This window comes from Trachurus trachurus (genome assembly GCF_905171665.1).
Source record: "Trachurus trachurus genome assembly, chromosome: 4".
Classification (NCBI taxonomy): Eukaryota; Metazoa; Chordata; class Actinopteri; order Carangiformes; family Carangidae; genus Trachurus; species Trachurus trachurus.
Genome location: NC_139898.1, coordinates 23,312,638 through 23,330,671, shown reverse-complemented (window position 1 = coordinate 23,330,671; position 18,034 = coordinate 23,312,638). Strand labels below are relative to the sequence as shown.

Genomic DNA, 18,034 nt, shown 5'->3' with positions numbered 1-18,034 from the left:
TATCTGTGACATGCTTTGGTCAAAATACCCCAAGGATCAAACATCACAGCTCTTTTCATGGTGTTATGCAAATTTGAAAGCTTTTTTTTTGTTTGTTTGTTTTTTTGAGGGGAGCAACATAGCCAGACAATGTTTAAGACAATATAGACAAAACCAGACACGTATAGACCAAAACATACAAACAAAAAAGAAAAATTTGAAACCTAGTTACATCACTGGAAGACAACTGAGGGAACAGCTCATAAAACCATGTGGATTTCATAGGGAGCCTGCACATTGTTTTTGTCAATTCTCACATTTTGGGGGCTGGAAGGCAAGACAAACATGTTAAAGAGCCTTCAAAAAGTGATATTTCCATAATATATAATAATATATTTAAGCAATATATCACGACAGGCCGTGGTATATGCGTCGGGCCGAAGAACGTATATGTTGTAGACTCACTGCAAAACAAAGATTGGTATAACGTATACATGGTATGCAGTCTCTGAGTTCAGCGATGCCTACATAGTACTGTATGGTAGACATTGATTCATTTCATGTGTTGATAATGTTTGCAGCAGATCAGTGAGCAGCTCTCTGGGGTTTAACTTCTGTCCTCAGTGTGTGATGTTGTTCTCTGTGCAGGTCGTGTTTGAAATGATGTTGCTTCTACTGTTACAGATGACCGCATTGGATAAAAGCATACAATAAGATTTTGGTAGCTTAACGTGATACTACAAGTAACACACTGCTGTTACTGATCTGTAATTTGTTTAATCTCACTTTCCAAGCTTTGGGGTTGCAGTGCTGGATAGCTGTTATATAGTTAAGCCTGTTTTTTTTTCTCTCTCTTTTGGGGGGATGTGACTCTGCTGCGACGCCAGAGGGCCCGTGTGAAAATGTTTTGGTTTTTTTTTGCGAGTAATGAAGATGTCTTTGTTTCCTTTACACAAAAGAGGAATAAACAACAGAGAAAAAACATCGGTCCCAGCATTGGCCAACGGCCAAATTGTTATTTTAAACATTGCTATCGGTATCGGCCCAGAATTTCACAATCAATACTTTCCTAATTTAGAGAATGGAGATATTCAAGATGGCACCGATTGTCACTGTAAACAGATGTTGGCCCTGTTTGAACCAAACAACAGGCAGCAGTGAAGCAGCTTTATCTTCCATGTTTGCCGAGTGTCACCGCAGACAGCTGTGTTTATATTAGTTTAATAAGTAAGTGTGTTTTATTTATTTATATTCCACACAGAGAGAACTGTTCCACTGCTCCAGTGCTGAACCTACAGTCTAGCAGATGCATCAGGGCAGCAGCTGTGGGTTGGATTCACTCTGTGCAGAGTTAGGTCAGACTTGCATGTTGTAGTTTATGATCTGTCTGCCGCAGGCTTTTTGGACACACTCTGCTTTTTAATAGATGCAGCAGAAAGCCCTCCCAGACACGAGTGGTGCTTTCACTGATGTGATCTAAGTTGACAGATTTCAAGATTTCAAGAAAAATTTTAATCATTATGTGCTGTTGTAACAGAAGTTGAACATATCTGCACTTGTGCCATGTAAGTTGCTTGACCCCACTCTGATACCAACAACAGCCATTCATTACGATGATTTCCTTTGTAGAAGTTGTAGCCTTGGTCACAATGGCAGTACAGTTGTCATAGTTGCATGGCTGTAAGAGTTGTGAAGTAAAAGTGCTGGAGAATCATAGAGAGCAGAAGTCAGATGGGAGACCCATAGCCATCCAACTGGCCTGGATATCTGGTGATAGTCGTTTATAGAGAGGGAGGAAATTGAATTTGACGTGTGTATAAAAATTACAGATGGACCGTGAGTAATGAATCTTTCACTTTCCATGTGAGTAAAGGTATTCACCACATCTCCAGTCACAGCGAGTGTGTAGAAAGGCTGAATCAGGAGCTGGCAGGCTGGAGTACAGTAGCTGCATAACAGCATAATGTACACCAGTTATAAATCTGCCAGCAGTATATACGGCATCAGAACATGGTCCAGATTGGACGGAGAGAAAGACTCAGACGGTGCTCCAACTCTCTGTCGTCCTATCTCTCTCCATCTTCACACGGACCACGCTGTTTTACCACCTGTATTGATCATGTGCTTTTATAGGGCCAAGAGGATCATTCTTGGGAGTGGTTCTCTACATTCATTGCATTCTTTGCCCCAAATGACCTCGAGCAAAATCAAGTAATTGAACTAAAATGTTCAGTGTCATCAATCTCTGCCTACTGGGCCGTAACTGCTGCGACAGCTTAAGAGGGAAGATGGGATAACGGTTGGTTGAGTTCCTGTGGATCCCTCAGTACATGAAGGTTGTCAAGGTCACATGTATGTGCTCGCCTCCAGAAAGTTAATGTACTTATTCTATTAAAGACTTGTAGCTGTAAAATAGTGGAAGAAACGGTTTGTCATTCCATAATCAATTTTATCGCTGTGCCGCTGGCATAAGATCAAAAAGATGAGAGTAACGTCAGTGTGTGAGATCTCATCTTTTTCATATTTATTTGCTCCTTTGCTGGGTGTTTCCTGGTCGGACTAAAAGTAGCACAAGGACTTTTGTGATCAAAGATGAGTGGATTTATTTTGTAAAGAACATTTTTCAGTCATGCAACAAAGTGTGAACATTTATTCATGCTCTTGTTAAGCGTGCCTCGGCATATACAGTTTTTGATTGGACAGCAGTAACGTGGTAAATATTAATATTTAAGTGGTAATAATGGACAGAATGCAAAGTATACCCACTATTATACCCACAGCCCTTAATACAATGCTCTAGAGAAGCTAAATGAAAAAACAACAACAACATTGTATGCACATACAGTGTATCCATAATATTTATGGTCACACACTCTTAACTACTGTTTTGGGAAGTTTAAATTGAAGGTGGAAGAACAGGTGGAGGAGGGAGTGTCAAGCTCCCCCAGCTTTAAATGGTATTTAAATCGTGCCCACAACATAAAAGTAAAATTGCCATGAAATTTAGTTTTTTCCCCAGAGGATGAATACCCCTGTCTTTGGTTTAATCCGGGGACTTTTCATCTAGTATCACACTTGCAGTTTGATAAAACCCATTGATTGAGATCTAACTTTTCACAATTTATCACAAAAACTAAATGAACTGATTTCATGAAAGTTGGACCAGACTTTCACGCTCCCCAGATGAGGAAGCCTACAGACTTTGGTGATCATGTGACAACGTTTCCTGCATGACATGAAATTGACATTTTTGTGGATTTGGATTGAAATGTCTCAACAATTATTGGTTGCCCTGCCATGAAACTGGAAAGGAACACTTGTTATCCTGTTAGGATGATGTGTTATAATAACTTTAATAATGTAAACACATTTCCTCTAGTGCCATTGTCATCTTAAAATTTCAATTCATCCAGCCCTTTGCTCTACAACCAAGACCACCCATTCCCATCAGCTTTAGCTGTACAGTACTGTACTTTGTGTTCAGTGCTACTGTAATATTAGGATTAAAGACACTAACCTGACTCTCAAGCATTTTCTCTCAGCTTTCTCTACTCTTCATAGAGCTGCAGGCAGACTTGACAAGACTTGTCTCCAGCGAAATATACGTCATAACATCAGTGTTAATGAATTAAAAGTGCAAAGTGCATTTCCCCATGGGTTAACAGTTGGAGCAGCATGACTGTACAACCACTAAACATGAGTGAGATTGACAGGCTGCTGCTGTCACCTGACAACATTAACCAAAATCAAATAAGTCTGTTCAGTCATCCTGTGGTTTCCCCAGTGCAGTTATAACAGATTATCTTCTTTTTGTTTTGATGTTTTACACATGAGCCTACTTTTATGGCGAATAATATTCATAAAAAAAAGAAATACCGCGATTGCTGAAGCGAACCCCCTCAATTGTGTTTGTGCTTCACACCCACGCAAGCAAACAAACACACATTTCCACACACGTTCAAACACACACAGACGCCCACGCTGGGCTGCAACAGAAACGATAGGGAGCGGAAGCAGATAGAGGAAAGCCTTTGGAACGGCAGATAACAGGATTAGACAAATTACATTTCAGCTGTGACCATGAATCCCATTTGGATGTGCGACTTGTTTTCTCTCCACTTACAACGGCAACTATAGAGCTGTGGATTTTGATGACAAAATGGTGGTTTTCCAAAATAATATGTGCGGAAATTTCACATGAATTACTGCTTGAGTGGGTGGGGTTTGGCTCTGCTGCCGAGACAACACCTGAGGTTGTCAGGAGTGGAACGAGACAGAAGTGTAGAAAGTGAGGGCAGATGAGCGTAACACACGGTCACACATTTTGTCTTAAGAGCATTTCAATGAACTACAGTAAAAAATAAAATAAAATAAAAACTTTGAAAGGCAACTCTACAATTTTCACATTTGTCATTTGATGGGATCGTAGATAAAAGATGATGACTGACATTTCTTTCCTAGGTGATTGGTGAGGTTTTAGTGCAATATCGCAAAACATGGTGACTGACAATCTTTAAACTTTCTACTGTAGCCTACTTCTGAATAGCACTGAGGTGATGAAACAGGTCACAATCAGTTGTTATTTTATATTGATAATACTTGTGGATAGATTAGTGCTCAGGAGGTTTTAGCAATTCATCCTCAGTGGACGTTTACTGCATTTAAACCAAACAAAGCCAATGTTGAACTAGTTCTGAACTAGTGGCAAATCTTAAAACCAGGATTAAATAAGAGAATACTTTTTGATTCTGCTCACTGCTGCTCTGCTCTGCTGATTTCTCATTGAAAACTTCAACTCTGCTGGGCTTTCGTTTACATAATCACAATCAGTCAGCAAGATCTGAATCAGATCATCGGCCTATAGGCAAAAACCTCTGACACAAGCTGACCTCACTAACCTTTAGCCTCCTGCCGCTGTTCAGACAGATATAACAGGAAGGAGATCAGTGTAAAAATCCAGCAACCACATTAGCATTGACAATAAGACATCCATCTCTGGAATTGGCAGATTCCTTGGTGGTTACAGGTTTAAGACCGCTGTTTTGTGAAAAGCAGGCATCTTTAAAATGTCAACAGTAAAATCAGTCTTCTTTTTAGCTCGACTTTTTTTGGTTTCAGCAGGTTTCACACACTGATTCTAAAACTTAATTTAATTAGTCTTTATATAATCCTTCATCTTGCATTACAAAACTGCAAAATCCTCACATTATCACAAGTAGTTTTGACGTTGCGAGCATTTGCCTTTGTATTACAGAGCATGAATCTGTCATGTGTGTGTGTGTGCTGGTGGGAGCACAGACTAGAAACTGACACAAAGTGACTCCTGGCCTCGGAGCAGTTTAAAATCCAAAGAATCAATCTTGTAAAAATCTTCCTGGGCAAGTGAAGGTCCTTCAGATGCTCCTGAAGACTGATGGCTGAGACTCCAGAGGGAACACTTCATCAGACAGAGAGAGAGAGAGAGGAGGAGAGGAGGAGAGAGGGGGAGGTGTGACGCATGAGATATTCTCATTACTCCGATTTGCCAAAAACAGCATCTGGGAAACCTGTGGTTTTATAGCATGAATGAATTTAATTCTACGAGCTACTACAACCAAAACAAAATGGAGACAATGGAGAGCAGCAGTGGACGTAGCCAACAAGCTGATAAAAAAAAAGGCTGATAAAAAAAGATATTAAAGGCTGATGATCACAGGTGTAAAAGCGTTTAAACATCAACAAAGTCCAGTGAATTGTATCGTACTATTGCATAATCTAACATAATAGAGTGCTACAGAGTGTAGCTTACAGTTTACACTTAATCACAACAAAACATAGTGACATGAATCATAAAACATAATGTAATATATGAGTGTGGTGTTTGATGTAACAGCACAGCATGAGTGTAGTGTAGCGCAGGGCAGTTTACGTAAATGTGTGCTGTAGCATAATGCATGTCAGCTAATCCTTAACATAATAGATTGTTGTTAGTTTGGTTTTTGGCCCTAATTAATCAATAGCACACAGATGTTACAGTAGCGGCAGTGAGTGTGTCTCATAACAACCAAATGTTAAAGTTCCTGTTTCTGTCATTTGATTGATCAGTTGTTTAGCCTGATGAGCAGCAGTTGTCAATGATGAGTGTGGTTAGAATTTCTGATTAAATGAAGGGCTTATTGAATGATGCAGAGGTCTGGAAATAAGATACCTCAAGGTAATTAAAAAGAAAGAAAAAGAAACCTCAATGAGCTCGGAGTATGGGCCCAGATCAATATGTATGATAAAAAGCCATAAGTGTAGTGTGTTAGTCACTCACAACCATCCTCAGCCTCAGGATGCTTATAAACCTGCAAAGATTAACTCAGTTATTTGCTTAAAATCTATTATTTGCCAAGGTTCTGGGTTCAATTCCCGGGGTGGAGTTAACATGTTCTCCCTGTGCCTGCGTGGGTCCTGTCCCGATTCTCCAGCCTCCTCCCACAGTTCAAACACAGGCACACTGCAGGATGACTGGCAACTCAATTGCCCGTTGGTGTGAATGTGAGTGTGTGAGGTTGTGTTCATCTTAATATGTCAGTTCTGTGACAGACTGAGGACCTGTCCAGGGTGCACAGTACCTCGCCATGGCCCCCTCACGACCCTGTACGGACAGACAGTACAGCCGATGGATGGATGGATGGATGGATGGATGGATGGATGGATGGATGGATGGATGGATGGATGGATGGATGGATGTAGGGTTGTCACGACTATAGATTTTCTTGGTACGATTATTGTCAGAGAAATAATCACGTTATTATGATTATCACGATTATTATGCATTAATTCATTTCATAACACTATATCAAATATAGTCAAAATACAAATACATTATTTACACAAAATATTTTAAGTATCTATTAATAATATAGGACCAATTATTAATCCCCCAGGGGAAGTATTTGACATATTCAAGTCATTAGTTGTCAGCTATACCAAATGTTTAAGTTTATTTTAATCATTTTTTAAAATAACAAATGTCAGGCTAACATTTAAATTCCTACCAATTCAACGTTACTTTAGGTAAATGGACCAGTATCTGTGCATTTACCTTTTCTTTGGCGCACATCTGCTGATATGGTTCCGACATGATCTTTTTTGGAAAGTGACGGTATTTAGGAATCTTTGGTCTATGATTAATTAATTGTGGTGTTAAATACTGCAATTAATTGTGAAAACAAGTGATGGTGACAGCCGTGGATGGGTGGATGGATGGATATTTTCTGTCTCAAGCGAAACTGTTGCATATAAAAGGTTAAAGATGAAGGAGAAGAAGAAAAAAAGTCCATCCCAACTGAATCTGTTGAAATGTGCTGAGCCCAGGGCGGCTGCTTTCACTCCATCAAGGTGATGAACTGACTCTGTGAGGATTTCACCGTCCTCGGAGTGTGATTCATCTGAGACACACCTCATTTTCATATCAAAAATGTTTTCCACTTTGATGGCAATAGAGCTACAGCTGCTCTTGTTGTTTGTTCAGTGTGGCAGCTCTGAAGTGAAAGTGTGTGTGACACGTCGCAGGAGCTCAGAAGTGTCTAGAAACAAACTAAAAGCTCCCTTTAAAATCTGTGGATGTGAGCTGCCGTCTGCTGAGACTCGATCTCCACCGCCTTAAATGTACTGGAAGGAACCGGACTTTAGATGAAGAACATTATACTGCAGCATCAACTCTTATTTGTCAATCAGACATTTGTGGTGAGTGCTGAGGTTCAGCGGTTATTTAGTAAATTAAACCATGCTACTTTCTGAGCAGTGAATGCTGCTAAGTGCTGTGAAGACTCTGCTGTCTCTGCTTAATGGATGTTTTATTAAGATGTCCTGATTTATGTGGTAATACTTGAGTACATGTTGGCCTGTGTGAATACTTCATGTGCACAGTGTGCGTGTGTGTGTGTGTGCATGCATGCAGAGTCTTATCAGTACACAGGGCTCTTCAGGCAGTATAGGGGATTGAGGGCCACTCTAATCTGGACCCAGTGGTGACTGATCCAGCTTTCTTTCTGTCTGTGCTCAGCATGTGTGTGCATGTATGTGTGTGTGTAAGTGTCCATATGTGTTGTTGATGCAAATATCTCATTTCTCTGTAGTTTGTCAGATGAAGTAAACTGAAAATTAATCGAACCAACAAGTTTGTCTCAAAGTGCTTGCAGAGCAACATGTAAACTGGCCAGGAAACAAATCTCAGTGTTATTTTTTTGTGTGTGTGTGTGTGTTGGTGTCCGTGTCTGTGTGAAGGATAACCTGGTGACAGCGGTGACTCCATTTCCATTTCCTCCTTGCAGTACAAGTCACCGTGCTGGCATTAATTATGAAAAATAGTGTGGTGTACTGAGTCTGAGATTGCACGCACTGGAGAAAGTTATGAAGAATGATGTTAAGAGGAATCTGTCAGCTGCCATCCCGTTTGGTCCCCACGAATAATTGAAGACTAGTGTACTTTCTGACAGAAACATGGTTTATGAGCTCGGTGCCAGTGTAGCGGTTCAGATCGCAGCCTGTCGTAGCAGCACCGCCTCCTTTTCTTCTCCTCTGTGGAGCGTCTGACGGCACTTTCAGCTCATTGTCTCCTTAATGAAGAAAAAACACATTCAGCTTCTCTGAGCAGAAGTGAATTCAGTTAGCGTTCAAAATATCATCAGTCTGAGATGCTCGACTCATCTCGGGAGTTATTTGGTTTCTTCTGCAGTTTGTATATACGTATATATCTATATTTCTATGGCTTCTGTGGGATGATGATGACTTCACACTAAGTCATCCCACAGTGCAGCAATTAGAGAAAAAAAACAACCAAACAACATAAGAAATGATTTATATTACACTGAGTATAACTTCATTTTGTTTTAACTTATTTTTAATTGCATCGCAGTCACAAAACACACAGCTATTGACTGCAATGACTTGAAATGAGCAATAAAGTCATTCAGTTGTGCCTCTCTGTTGTTTTGTTTGTCAGGTAAAAAATCAACATGTGGAGGAAATGGATGGATTTAATTTATAAATCCAACTTTACCATCAGTCAGGCTAAACAGAGCAGCTGCTGCGAGGAGAAGTGCTGGGCCATTGGCCTGCAGGACAAGAGGGACAGTTTGCATTGCATATCATGTGATGCCTATTGGCCTAAAATGGCTTTTACTCCCCTTATGTAATCATTACAATAGGCACAGCAAGTGATGTAAAGTTATATGAAATGATACAGTATAAGTCAGGAAGTCTTGAAGAAATGTGTGGGTACATAATTTTATTGTTTACATGTTGGATGCCAGTAGGAATAAGTCACCCAGCCTGTGAAGGCCTCGAAGGTTCATCGTTAATAAGCCATAAAGAGTAATGATGATTGATGAGTTTCACTTTGGCTTCAGGTGGATCAACAGGGTATTGTATCCAGTTCTCTTGAAGGGTCTGTCTGCAGGGCTTCAGGGAGCACTACTGCAATTTATTTCAAATGTAAATACGAGGTCAAAACCTATTATGTGGCTGAACTGACTAGGGTCAAAGCCTGATTTTATACCTGCAATGTTGACTGACAAAACCACCAAATACAAATAAAAGTCAAAGACAGTTTGAAGAGGCAGGACATCTTTCTTTTTTCCCTTTTTAGTGAGAGAGGCAAGCGAGCATAAGAGGTGACGATTCTGAGGTGATAATGATGCATAGTGTAAGTAGTTTATTTGCTATAATGGAGGTGAGGTGCAGTGTGCTGGGAGTGCTCCTCCACTTCCCTGTGGATGAACAGTGGTAGATGTACCATCACTCAGTCAGCCGTCAGTCTGTAGGTGTGGACATTTGTGAATACAGGGCCAGTATTAAAAAAGTCTTTTGTAGCTCCAGGTAGAGCTGCTCAAAGTCTGATGAACTCCCTCAAGTGATGTCACTGGAGTTGACACCGGCTGGGACTGGAGACTACGAGTTTGACAATAAAATCTGAGGGTGTGGGATCAGAGGGAAGTGAGCTAATCAGACCCTCAGAGACCACTCCTCACAGGCTCCAGGCAGCGTTACCTGCTCTCAGCACAGCTCACCAAAGTCTTCGGTCTCACCAGGCTTAGGATCTCAGTCCTGGTTTCTAATTAATCTGAATTTGCACAATGAAGGACTGAATGACTTCATCTATCTACGACTGCTTGCGCACACACATTTCTGACAGCAGGTACCTTAAGTGATAGGCTGAGAAATGAGTTTTGCAAATATGTCTGTGTGTGTTTGTCTGTGTGAGTGACTGTGCTACTTCCTTTCCTCCTTCCTCTTGTAATTTCCTTCTTTCTGACATACATCCTTTACTTTCTCCATCCTCTCTTCCCTTCCTTTTTTCATCCCACTTTCCTTCCTCCGTCCTCCAACTCAATCATGAATTTGACCCGTTTTTTTTTATCAGGAGGAATAGATTCCACTTCACCTGGACAAGCCTCAGCCTGCAGATTAAACCCCCAGCCAACTGAGCCCCTCGCTGCTAAATCATTTTTACTGCTGCTCCTCCATGATGCTGCATGTGTGTACTGTATGCATGTGTGTGTGTGTGTGTGTGTGTGCACTGTGCACTATTAGAGTGTGGATGAAAAAACGAGACAAAGAGAGAAGGAGACACTGCTCAAGAATATGCATGTCTGAGAACGTGGAGGCTGAGTAAGTGAATATCTTTGATGTTTCCGTTATAAATGATCCAGTTTTTTTTTTTTTCCCTCTTTTGTAGTCAAAGTGCAAAATGTCCTGAGAGGTGGACACTTACAGTATGATAACTGAGTAGAGTATGAAAGAGCTGAAACAACTGAGCACAAGCCAACAGCAGCCTGCCAGTAAATATGTTCACGAGGACTGTTTGGTCATTACTTCACTGTGGTAGTAGATGGAATTGTGTGTGGTGTTTACAAGGGGATATGCGTTGCACTATGGATACAGGCATTGTTGCCATTATTTTGTCCACCCGCTGTATGTACGTAATGCATATGTAGTTGTGTGTCGGGAGTGTGTTTGCACCTGTATGTTCCTTTTGTAATTAAACACCCCTCTTCATGCCTAGTCATCCTACTTGTGCCTGCTGGTGTGTGTGACCGACATATTTTCTGTTCTTCCGGTGCCACCTTGTGGAGAAAAATGTTTAAAACATCCTCAGTTACATCTGTCATTTCCTCACGTTTCCCGCTTCCTTTCCTTTCCTCCCTCCTTCTCTCCTCACAGATGTTGATACAGTGTGGCTCTCCAGCGGTGTGCCCTCTCGTCTTTGACCTGTGATTTGACTTCTCTTCACCCTTGCAACCTTTGAACACTCTTCTGATGTAAGTTTAATCTCTCCACCCGTTGATCCATCCATCCATCCAACTGACCAACCAATAAACCAATCATCTTGTGTCTCTGCTTTCAGGTGTTAAGCAGCTTTGCTGAACGTGAGTAGAACAACAATAATCAAAACAGGGTCTATTCTGTTTTGTCAATTTAAAATCAGCATTTGCAAAAAGTTTTGAGAGACACAAATGTCTCTTTGCACGTTTGAAATTAATGTTTAAGCTTGACATATTTGACCTATCCTGTGTGTCATTCCCCCCCTCTCTGCCTCCCATTTCCTGTCTCTCTCAACTATCCTGTCGATTAAAGGCAAAAAAGCCCCCAAAAAATAATAATAAAAAAAAAAAAGCTTGACATTACTCTTGAAGTTGCCAGTATGTTTATTTTCAGACAAACTAAGACAAACATATTTTGTTATGAAGATATATACATCTGTAAAAAGGCAACTGAGTTTAACTTGATGCTCTTGATTGCTCTTTTATTGTGATAGTTCACTGTGTTGGAGCTGTACAAACAAACAGAGTCATGTATTTAACCTATGGAGCTCTATTACCAGTGAACATTTTTGAGTAGATTGCATCTCCTTTTAATGTAATACTGACATTTGCCTGATCCTCTGTGGAGCCTGAGGACGATGACGATGATGATGTGACTTCTTGTGCCTGTGTCAGAGTTTGATGGAGAGCTGGTCGGATGACAGCTGGAACTGTTGTCATAACCGGAGGAATACTGGCCACAGTGATACTTCTGTGTATCATAGCTGTGCTCTGTTACTGTAGACTCCAGGTATGACTGTGTATCTAAATTAAACCTTTTTTTCTATCAACATAAACACATAATGCATCATTTTAAACCACTAAACACCATAAGTATATTTTAAAACATTGGAGAAAGTTAAATGACGACAATGTATTGTTTTAATTTCCTTTTATTTAAAGAAATTACTGTTGGATAGCACTCAATAACGTCTTGCAGACATTATTGACTTGTTTGTTTTAAAACAATGTTGAAAACTTCCTCTTAACAAGGTAATTCCAGGGTGATTTTCTGTCTCTGCAGTACTACTGCTGTAAGAAGAATGGGTCTGACAGCGGCTCCATCTCTCAGCAACACTTTGCCTGCAATGCCTGCAGTGTCACCGGCCTGGACGGGTCAATCGTCACCCCGCTGTCCCTGTCGCCGCCGGAGCCGCCCGGATCCGCCAACCCCACCAAACCCAGAGGGGGGCGACGCAGCTACTGCCCCACCTGCTCGCCCTACGACTCGCCCTTCTACATCCGCACCACTGATGAGATGCGCAACGGTGGCGAGCGCATCACCTACATGCCCACACACTATGAGAACCAGGCACTGGCGATGCCGCTGCCCGCCGTCCGAGGCTCCCTGCTGAGGGAGACTCAGCGAGGGCGGCCTCCCGATTTCTACACCAATACCCGAGCCATCAGTACCGAGGTGTGACCACCCAAAAATCCCATAACACCACCCATTACACACACACACACACATCAGCACCACCACTAACAATACCAATGATTTTGACACATACAGCAGCTCCCAGTTTGGATCTGCTGGATAAAGGCCCACTACTGTTTGTGCAGCCTATATTATCACATGTAATTAGGGTTTTGGGTCTGGGGGGTGGGGTGGGGGGGGATTTAAAGTCTACTACTCAAGACTACAGTGTGTGGCAAGCAGGGATGACTTTCAAACCTAGTTCCTCACTTTATACTCGTACATTTTAAATATTCCTGTTCATAAAGACACTAATTCTATAACTGATGGTAGATAAACCTGTAGCTGTAAAATGTCTTGTAAGAAAATGTCCCTTTATCCTCCCACATGAAGGACATGGCGGTGCACTGTCTGTTGACTGTTACTGTGTCTTTACTGACTGAGGGCTATCTTAGATAATTTATGAGTTTTCCCTTGCTGCATAACTTCCCAGTGACTGCCAAAAAGACAACAACAAAAAAAAAAAGAAAATGAAAAAACTATTATGAAGTCTGTAGCAAATATGAAGCAATTTTGTTATGGTAAGCAAAATGGAGAGAAAAAAAGTTAAAAGGGCAAAATGAGGAAAAAGTCAGCATGCCCTCTGCAGTTTCCTGGAGCTCTGGAAGGCAGGAAAGGAGGGAGACAGCAGACGACTGGAGCTTTCCCTATGCAAGCTGTCTGGCTATCGACTGCAGCTCTTCATCTCCAGTAATCTCCTTTCAGCTGTTTTCACCTCATCTACTTCACTGGAGGAACATCACGAGCAGTGTGAGATATAACCACGGTGTACATACAGTAAAACCTACAAGCATTTCAAACTGGCTCTTGGATAACAGTTGTAGTCTCTACGCCTCCCTTGGGTTGCCAGATCCAGCACTTGAACCACCACCTTCTCTCCCAAAGGCGTAAACCTGTGCAATATGCGAGGGCACCCGAGCCCTTGAACGCATCAGTGGTGAGCTTGAGTGAATTTCTCTGTACTGACAATGATGCAAAAAGTTTAGAAATGTAAATATAAACCAGAAAGCGACAGACGCATCTCTTGATCCCGCTGTCTTCTTGACGGAGAGAGATGCACCCTGGGATTTGAACATGATGTATTTTGAATGAGGGAGTGTGATTTACTAGTTTGTGCTATTTTGTCTACACACTCCTCCTATACTCCTGTACTACTCTCATGTTGAATCTGTGAAATGCAGTTAATCACATCATTTTTTTTTTTTCTTTTTTTGTTTTCACTGTGAGAAAGTCTGAGTACACGTGTTGGATGTGGTTGAAAACAGTTTCACAGTGCTTTTTTTTTCTACATGGCACTTACCCAGTGTTGCTTGCCATACACAAAAAATATTTCTTGTGATATTTGTCTTTGTATTTCTGTGTACAGCAGGACTCAGTGAGGCAGTGACTACAGTAAGCAGTGGAGGAAACCTTACAGACTTGCATGGTGTGATAAAATTGGATAATTCTGCAAGATTTTTCGGGCAGGCCTCTGGTGTTATCGTTCAAGAGTTAAACAAAAACACACTCTCCAACTTCTTTTCAACACTGCATATAGAAAAAACCCACTCATCAGCAGCTACTCCATTTATTTCACAATTTCTATTTACAGAAACCAACTGCAGTACTGATATACTGTATATCTTTACACCAGAATTGCAATTTTTCTGGATTAACTAGAAATAAACAAATAAATGTACAGAGGACTGGGGAAATAAAAGTTCATCACTAAAGATCAACACGTATTCTGCTAGGAGAATTTACCCAGATGCATCTGAGCAACACGGATGTTTCAGGTGGAATAAAAACGGTGTTTAATATCCACATTGTTGTCCATCACCACAGCTAAGGATTCATTGTCATCATCATTTATTTATCCATTGTATTAACTATCTATTTTACTACTTACTTAACTAGTTATCTTTGAACATAGAAAACAATGAATTTTTAGAAATGTGGCTAAAAAAAAGCGTCAAATCATACATGATAAATACAGAAACAATAAAATTTGACAGTGTTAACTTTTGACAATTAAAGATTTGTAACTGCTTGAAATTGTTTATTGTGTCTTTACTGCCAAGACTACAAGACTACACACACACAAACACAGACACGCAAGGGGACAGTGTTAAACCTGTTTAACCAGCGTTAATAAATTACTAAGTTTGCTTGTGTTTCCTCAGGATGTCAGAGTAGAAAGAAGAATTAAAGTGTCCTGTAATGTTTTAATCCCGAGCTCTGAAGGCAGCAAGACGTCTGATATCCAGATAATGATTGTCACGAGGTTAACAGCAACTACCAGATGCTGAATTTAATTTTCAGAACAAAGCCTTCATTTATCTCATAATTTTCCCTAAATGATGCCCTTGGGTAAAACACATGCGTATTATGTCTTGAACAGGTTTGATCAGCCAATAAGAAAGGCGATGTTGAAATGATAGGCCTACTACTTGATGACAAAGGAATGGAGCTGTAGGCTGTACATATTTCATTTTATCTACAGCCCTTTGAAAATGTTTTAGGAACATTGGATTAGAGTTTGGAGTCAGTCTTATCTAATACACAGCAACATCAGTTGCTGATCGGTCCCAGTTAAAGTTCCCTGAGTCATAAACAATTCAGAGTCAAAAATTACAAAGTGCTGTGCTACAGATGGTCTGGCCCCCACAGAGCCAGTCAAACATCATGGAGTCACTTTGCGATTACATCAACAGACTGAAGTCTAATTTTTTTTTTTTTTCCAGTTTACTGCACTTTGTATGAAATTACCTGGAAAATAAAAACAATTCATGGCTGTATATGTACTTTTTTTTTTTTTTTTTTTTTTTTTACTGTATTGTCTCTCAAGAAGTAACTGCACATACAGTATACACACATACGCACTACCAGTCAAAAGTTTGGACACAGTGGTTTCTCTTTATTTTCATTAGGCCTACTTTCTACGTTGTAGATTCAAACTGAAGACATCAAAACGAAGGAACACATATGCAAATATGTAGTAAACAAAAAAGTGTTCAACAAAGCAGAATATGTTTTATATTTTTTGATGGCAGCTTTGGACATTCTTGGCATTCTGTTATCAGGTTCATGAGGCTGCCACCTGATGGTTTTCCAACTGAAGTTGGAGTTCCCTGTGCACTTGTTGGCTGTTTTGCCCTTCAGCATCTCAGTCAGCTTTACTGTAAGTCAGGTGACAAATAACACTTTGGTTTTAATTAACACATTTGTGTTTACAACATAACTCCATAATGTGTTCCTTCATAGTTTTGATGTCTCCAGTATGAACCTACAATGTAGAAAGTGATAAAAATAAAGAAAAACCTTTGAATGTGACGGTGTGTCCAAACTTTTGACTGGTAGTGTATGTGGGGAAAACAAAACCATAAGCTGAATACAAACAAGGATAAGCATGTAGCCTACAACATACAATCATAAACATGCCAGGGGTTTAAGGGTGACAACAAGACAAAGAAAAATACTTAGCCTATTCATTGAATATGTTGTAAAGCTTACAAAGATCATGTTTTAACAGCGTTTTAAAAAAAATTCACAATCATTGTTTAACCAGGCAGACAGTTCCAGAAAATGTGGCTTCTTGCCTGAAAATGTAGATCTGTGTATGTAAAATGAATCAAGTAAAACTGAGACTGCATAAATGAAACTGGGGGAAAATATGAAAGCTGCGCAGTAAATTGTTAAGAGGTGCTTGAAGTGGATTCCAGTGCTTTCCAAACCGGAAAGGGCATCACTTAAAAAAAAAAAAAAAGTCCCGAGTGATTCCTCTTCTCTCACACACGATCTTCGTTCGAGTGATTCCTCCTCTCACACACACGATCTTCGCTAGCTGCAACTCTCCTGACAGCAGCTTGCGAGCAGCAACTCCTCAACGCTCCCAAAACAAGTGAGTTGACAGCTTTATTAGCTACACCCTTGTTTATTCCAGTGTTACATTTACATCCTGTAGGAAGAGAAACGTTGTTTTCCTTCTTGTCTCTCGTCATTTTTCCTTTTCGGGAGCCGGGGCGGGGTGTCGCTGTCGCTGTTAGCTGAGAGCGGACAGACTGTTTTGGACTTTGAGCTAGGTTAGCATTAGCCACAATTAGCTTCAGCTCGCAGGTCCAGCCTTTACCCACACAGAGGTACTTCCTGTTCAGCCTATGTTCACCTGTTGTGACAGCTAGCTCCTTGGCAAAGCGTCTACTTTTACAAACACATATTAGTATTATTATCATTCCCTGTGTTGAATAAAAGGCTGTGGTGACCGTACGGGTAAGTTAGCCTTAGTTAGCTAGCTAATTCTTTGCTTTGCCTCTGTGTGTGTGTTTGTGTGTGTTCAGCCTCGCAAGTCTGCTGTGTGTGCGTGTGTGTGTGTGTGTGTTTCACCACACAACACCGTGGCAATTTAATTTAACCTACTAAACATTAATTTAAGAGCTGTCATAAAGAGAAAACGCTGTCATTAAAAGCTAGCCTGCTGTACAGTAAGATGCTGTGAGACACTGCTGTGGTGTGTGATCCATCCAGGCCTGCAGACACCAGCCAGAGGAGCATTATCAATTTACTGCAGCAATTATTAAGGAAACCAATTCGTACACAGCTTAAGACTAGATATTCAATTGACTTTTCAACCGCAACGTTATTATTTACACGCATAAATTACTACCTACTCACGTGGAAGTCAGAGCATCAACACCTGTAATAATGATGCCATCAGCTGACACCTTGGCACCGAGCCATTTTTACACTGCACTATTGTCTAATATAGGAATGGCCCACACCTGTTTTACTTGATCTGTTTTTTGTTCTGTTTTAAATATCAAACTGAGTTTTATTCGACTACAGCACTCACAGCTGTGTTGTAGTAGACGATATACCCATTCATCTGCTCAGTAACATCACCACATCTGCTTGTCATGCTGTCACAGCATTTGCTTCACTGACCTGAGACTCAATATTCACAAGTCATAACACAAGTACGGCTGGGTGATATAACCGAAACTGTCACTGTGGTTCTCAACTTTGCTGATGTGTGATGCTATTTTGGACATGACACTTGGTGCTAAATGATCATGCAGCACAACAGATAGATGTACTATACTATTTTTCATTTTCGTGCCTATTATTTTTGTCTGGCTGTTGCATAACTCATAATATTGTTATGTTATTAAGTTATTATGTATAAGTTGTTCCACATTATTGGTTTGCTTTTGAAGTCTTGGTTTCACTTGGTTTGTGAATGTGCAAGCTTCTCTGGTTAATATTTGTCATA

At 40.6% G+C, this 18,034-nt stretch overlaps 2 protein-coding genes across 2 annotated transcripts in view; both read left to right on the top strand.

Moving 5' to 3' along the window:
- Positions 1-11,967: 11,967 nt before the first annotated feature.
- Positions 11,968-12,732, top strand: LOC310984466 (protein FAM163A-like; the record flags this gene model as incomplete). The annotated part of the gene is made up of 2 exons (XM_083969686.1): positions 11,968-12,060; positions 12,334-12,732. 2 exons carry the CDS (start codon positions 11,968-11,970, stop codon positions 12,730-12,732), a joined length of 492 nt encoding a protein of 163 aa, XP_083825812.1.
- Positions 12,733-16,600: 3,868 nt separating this feature from the next.
- Positions 16,601-18,034, top strand: part of rabgap1l (RAB GTPase activating protein 1-like) — a 114,374-nt gene continuing 112,940 nt past the window's right edge. Inside the window, exon 1 of the mRNA XM_083969609.1 lies at positions 16,601-16,666. The gene's annotated coding sequence lies outside the window, so the exon portion shown is untranslated. The remainder of the gene's footprint in view (positions 16,667-18,034) is intronic.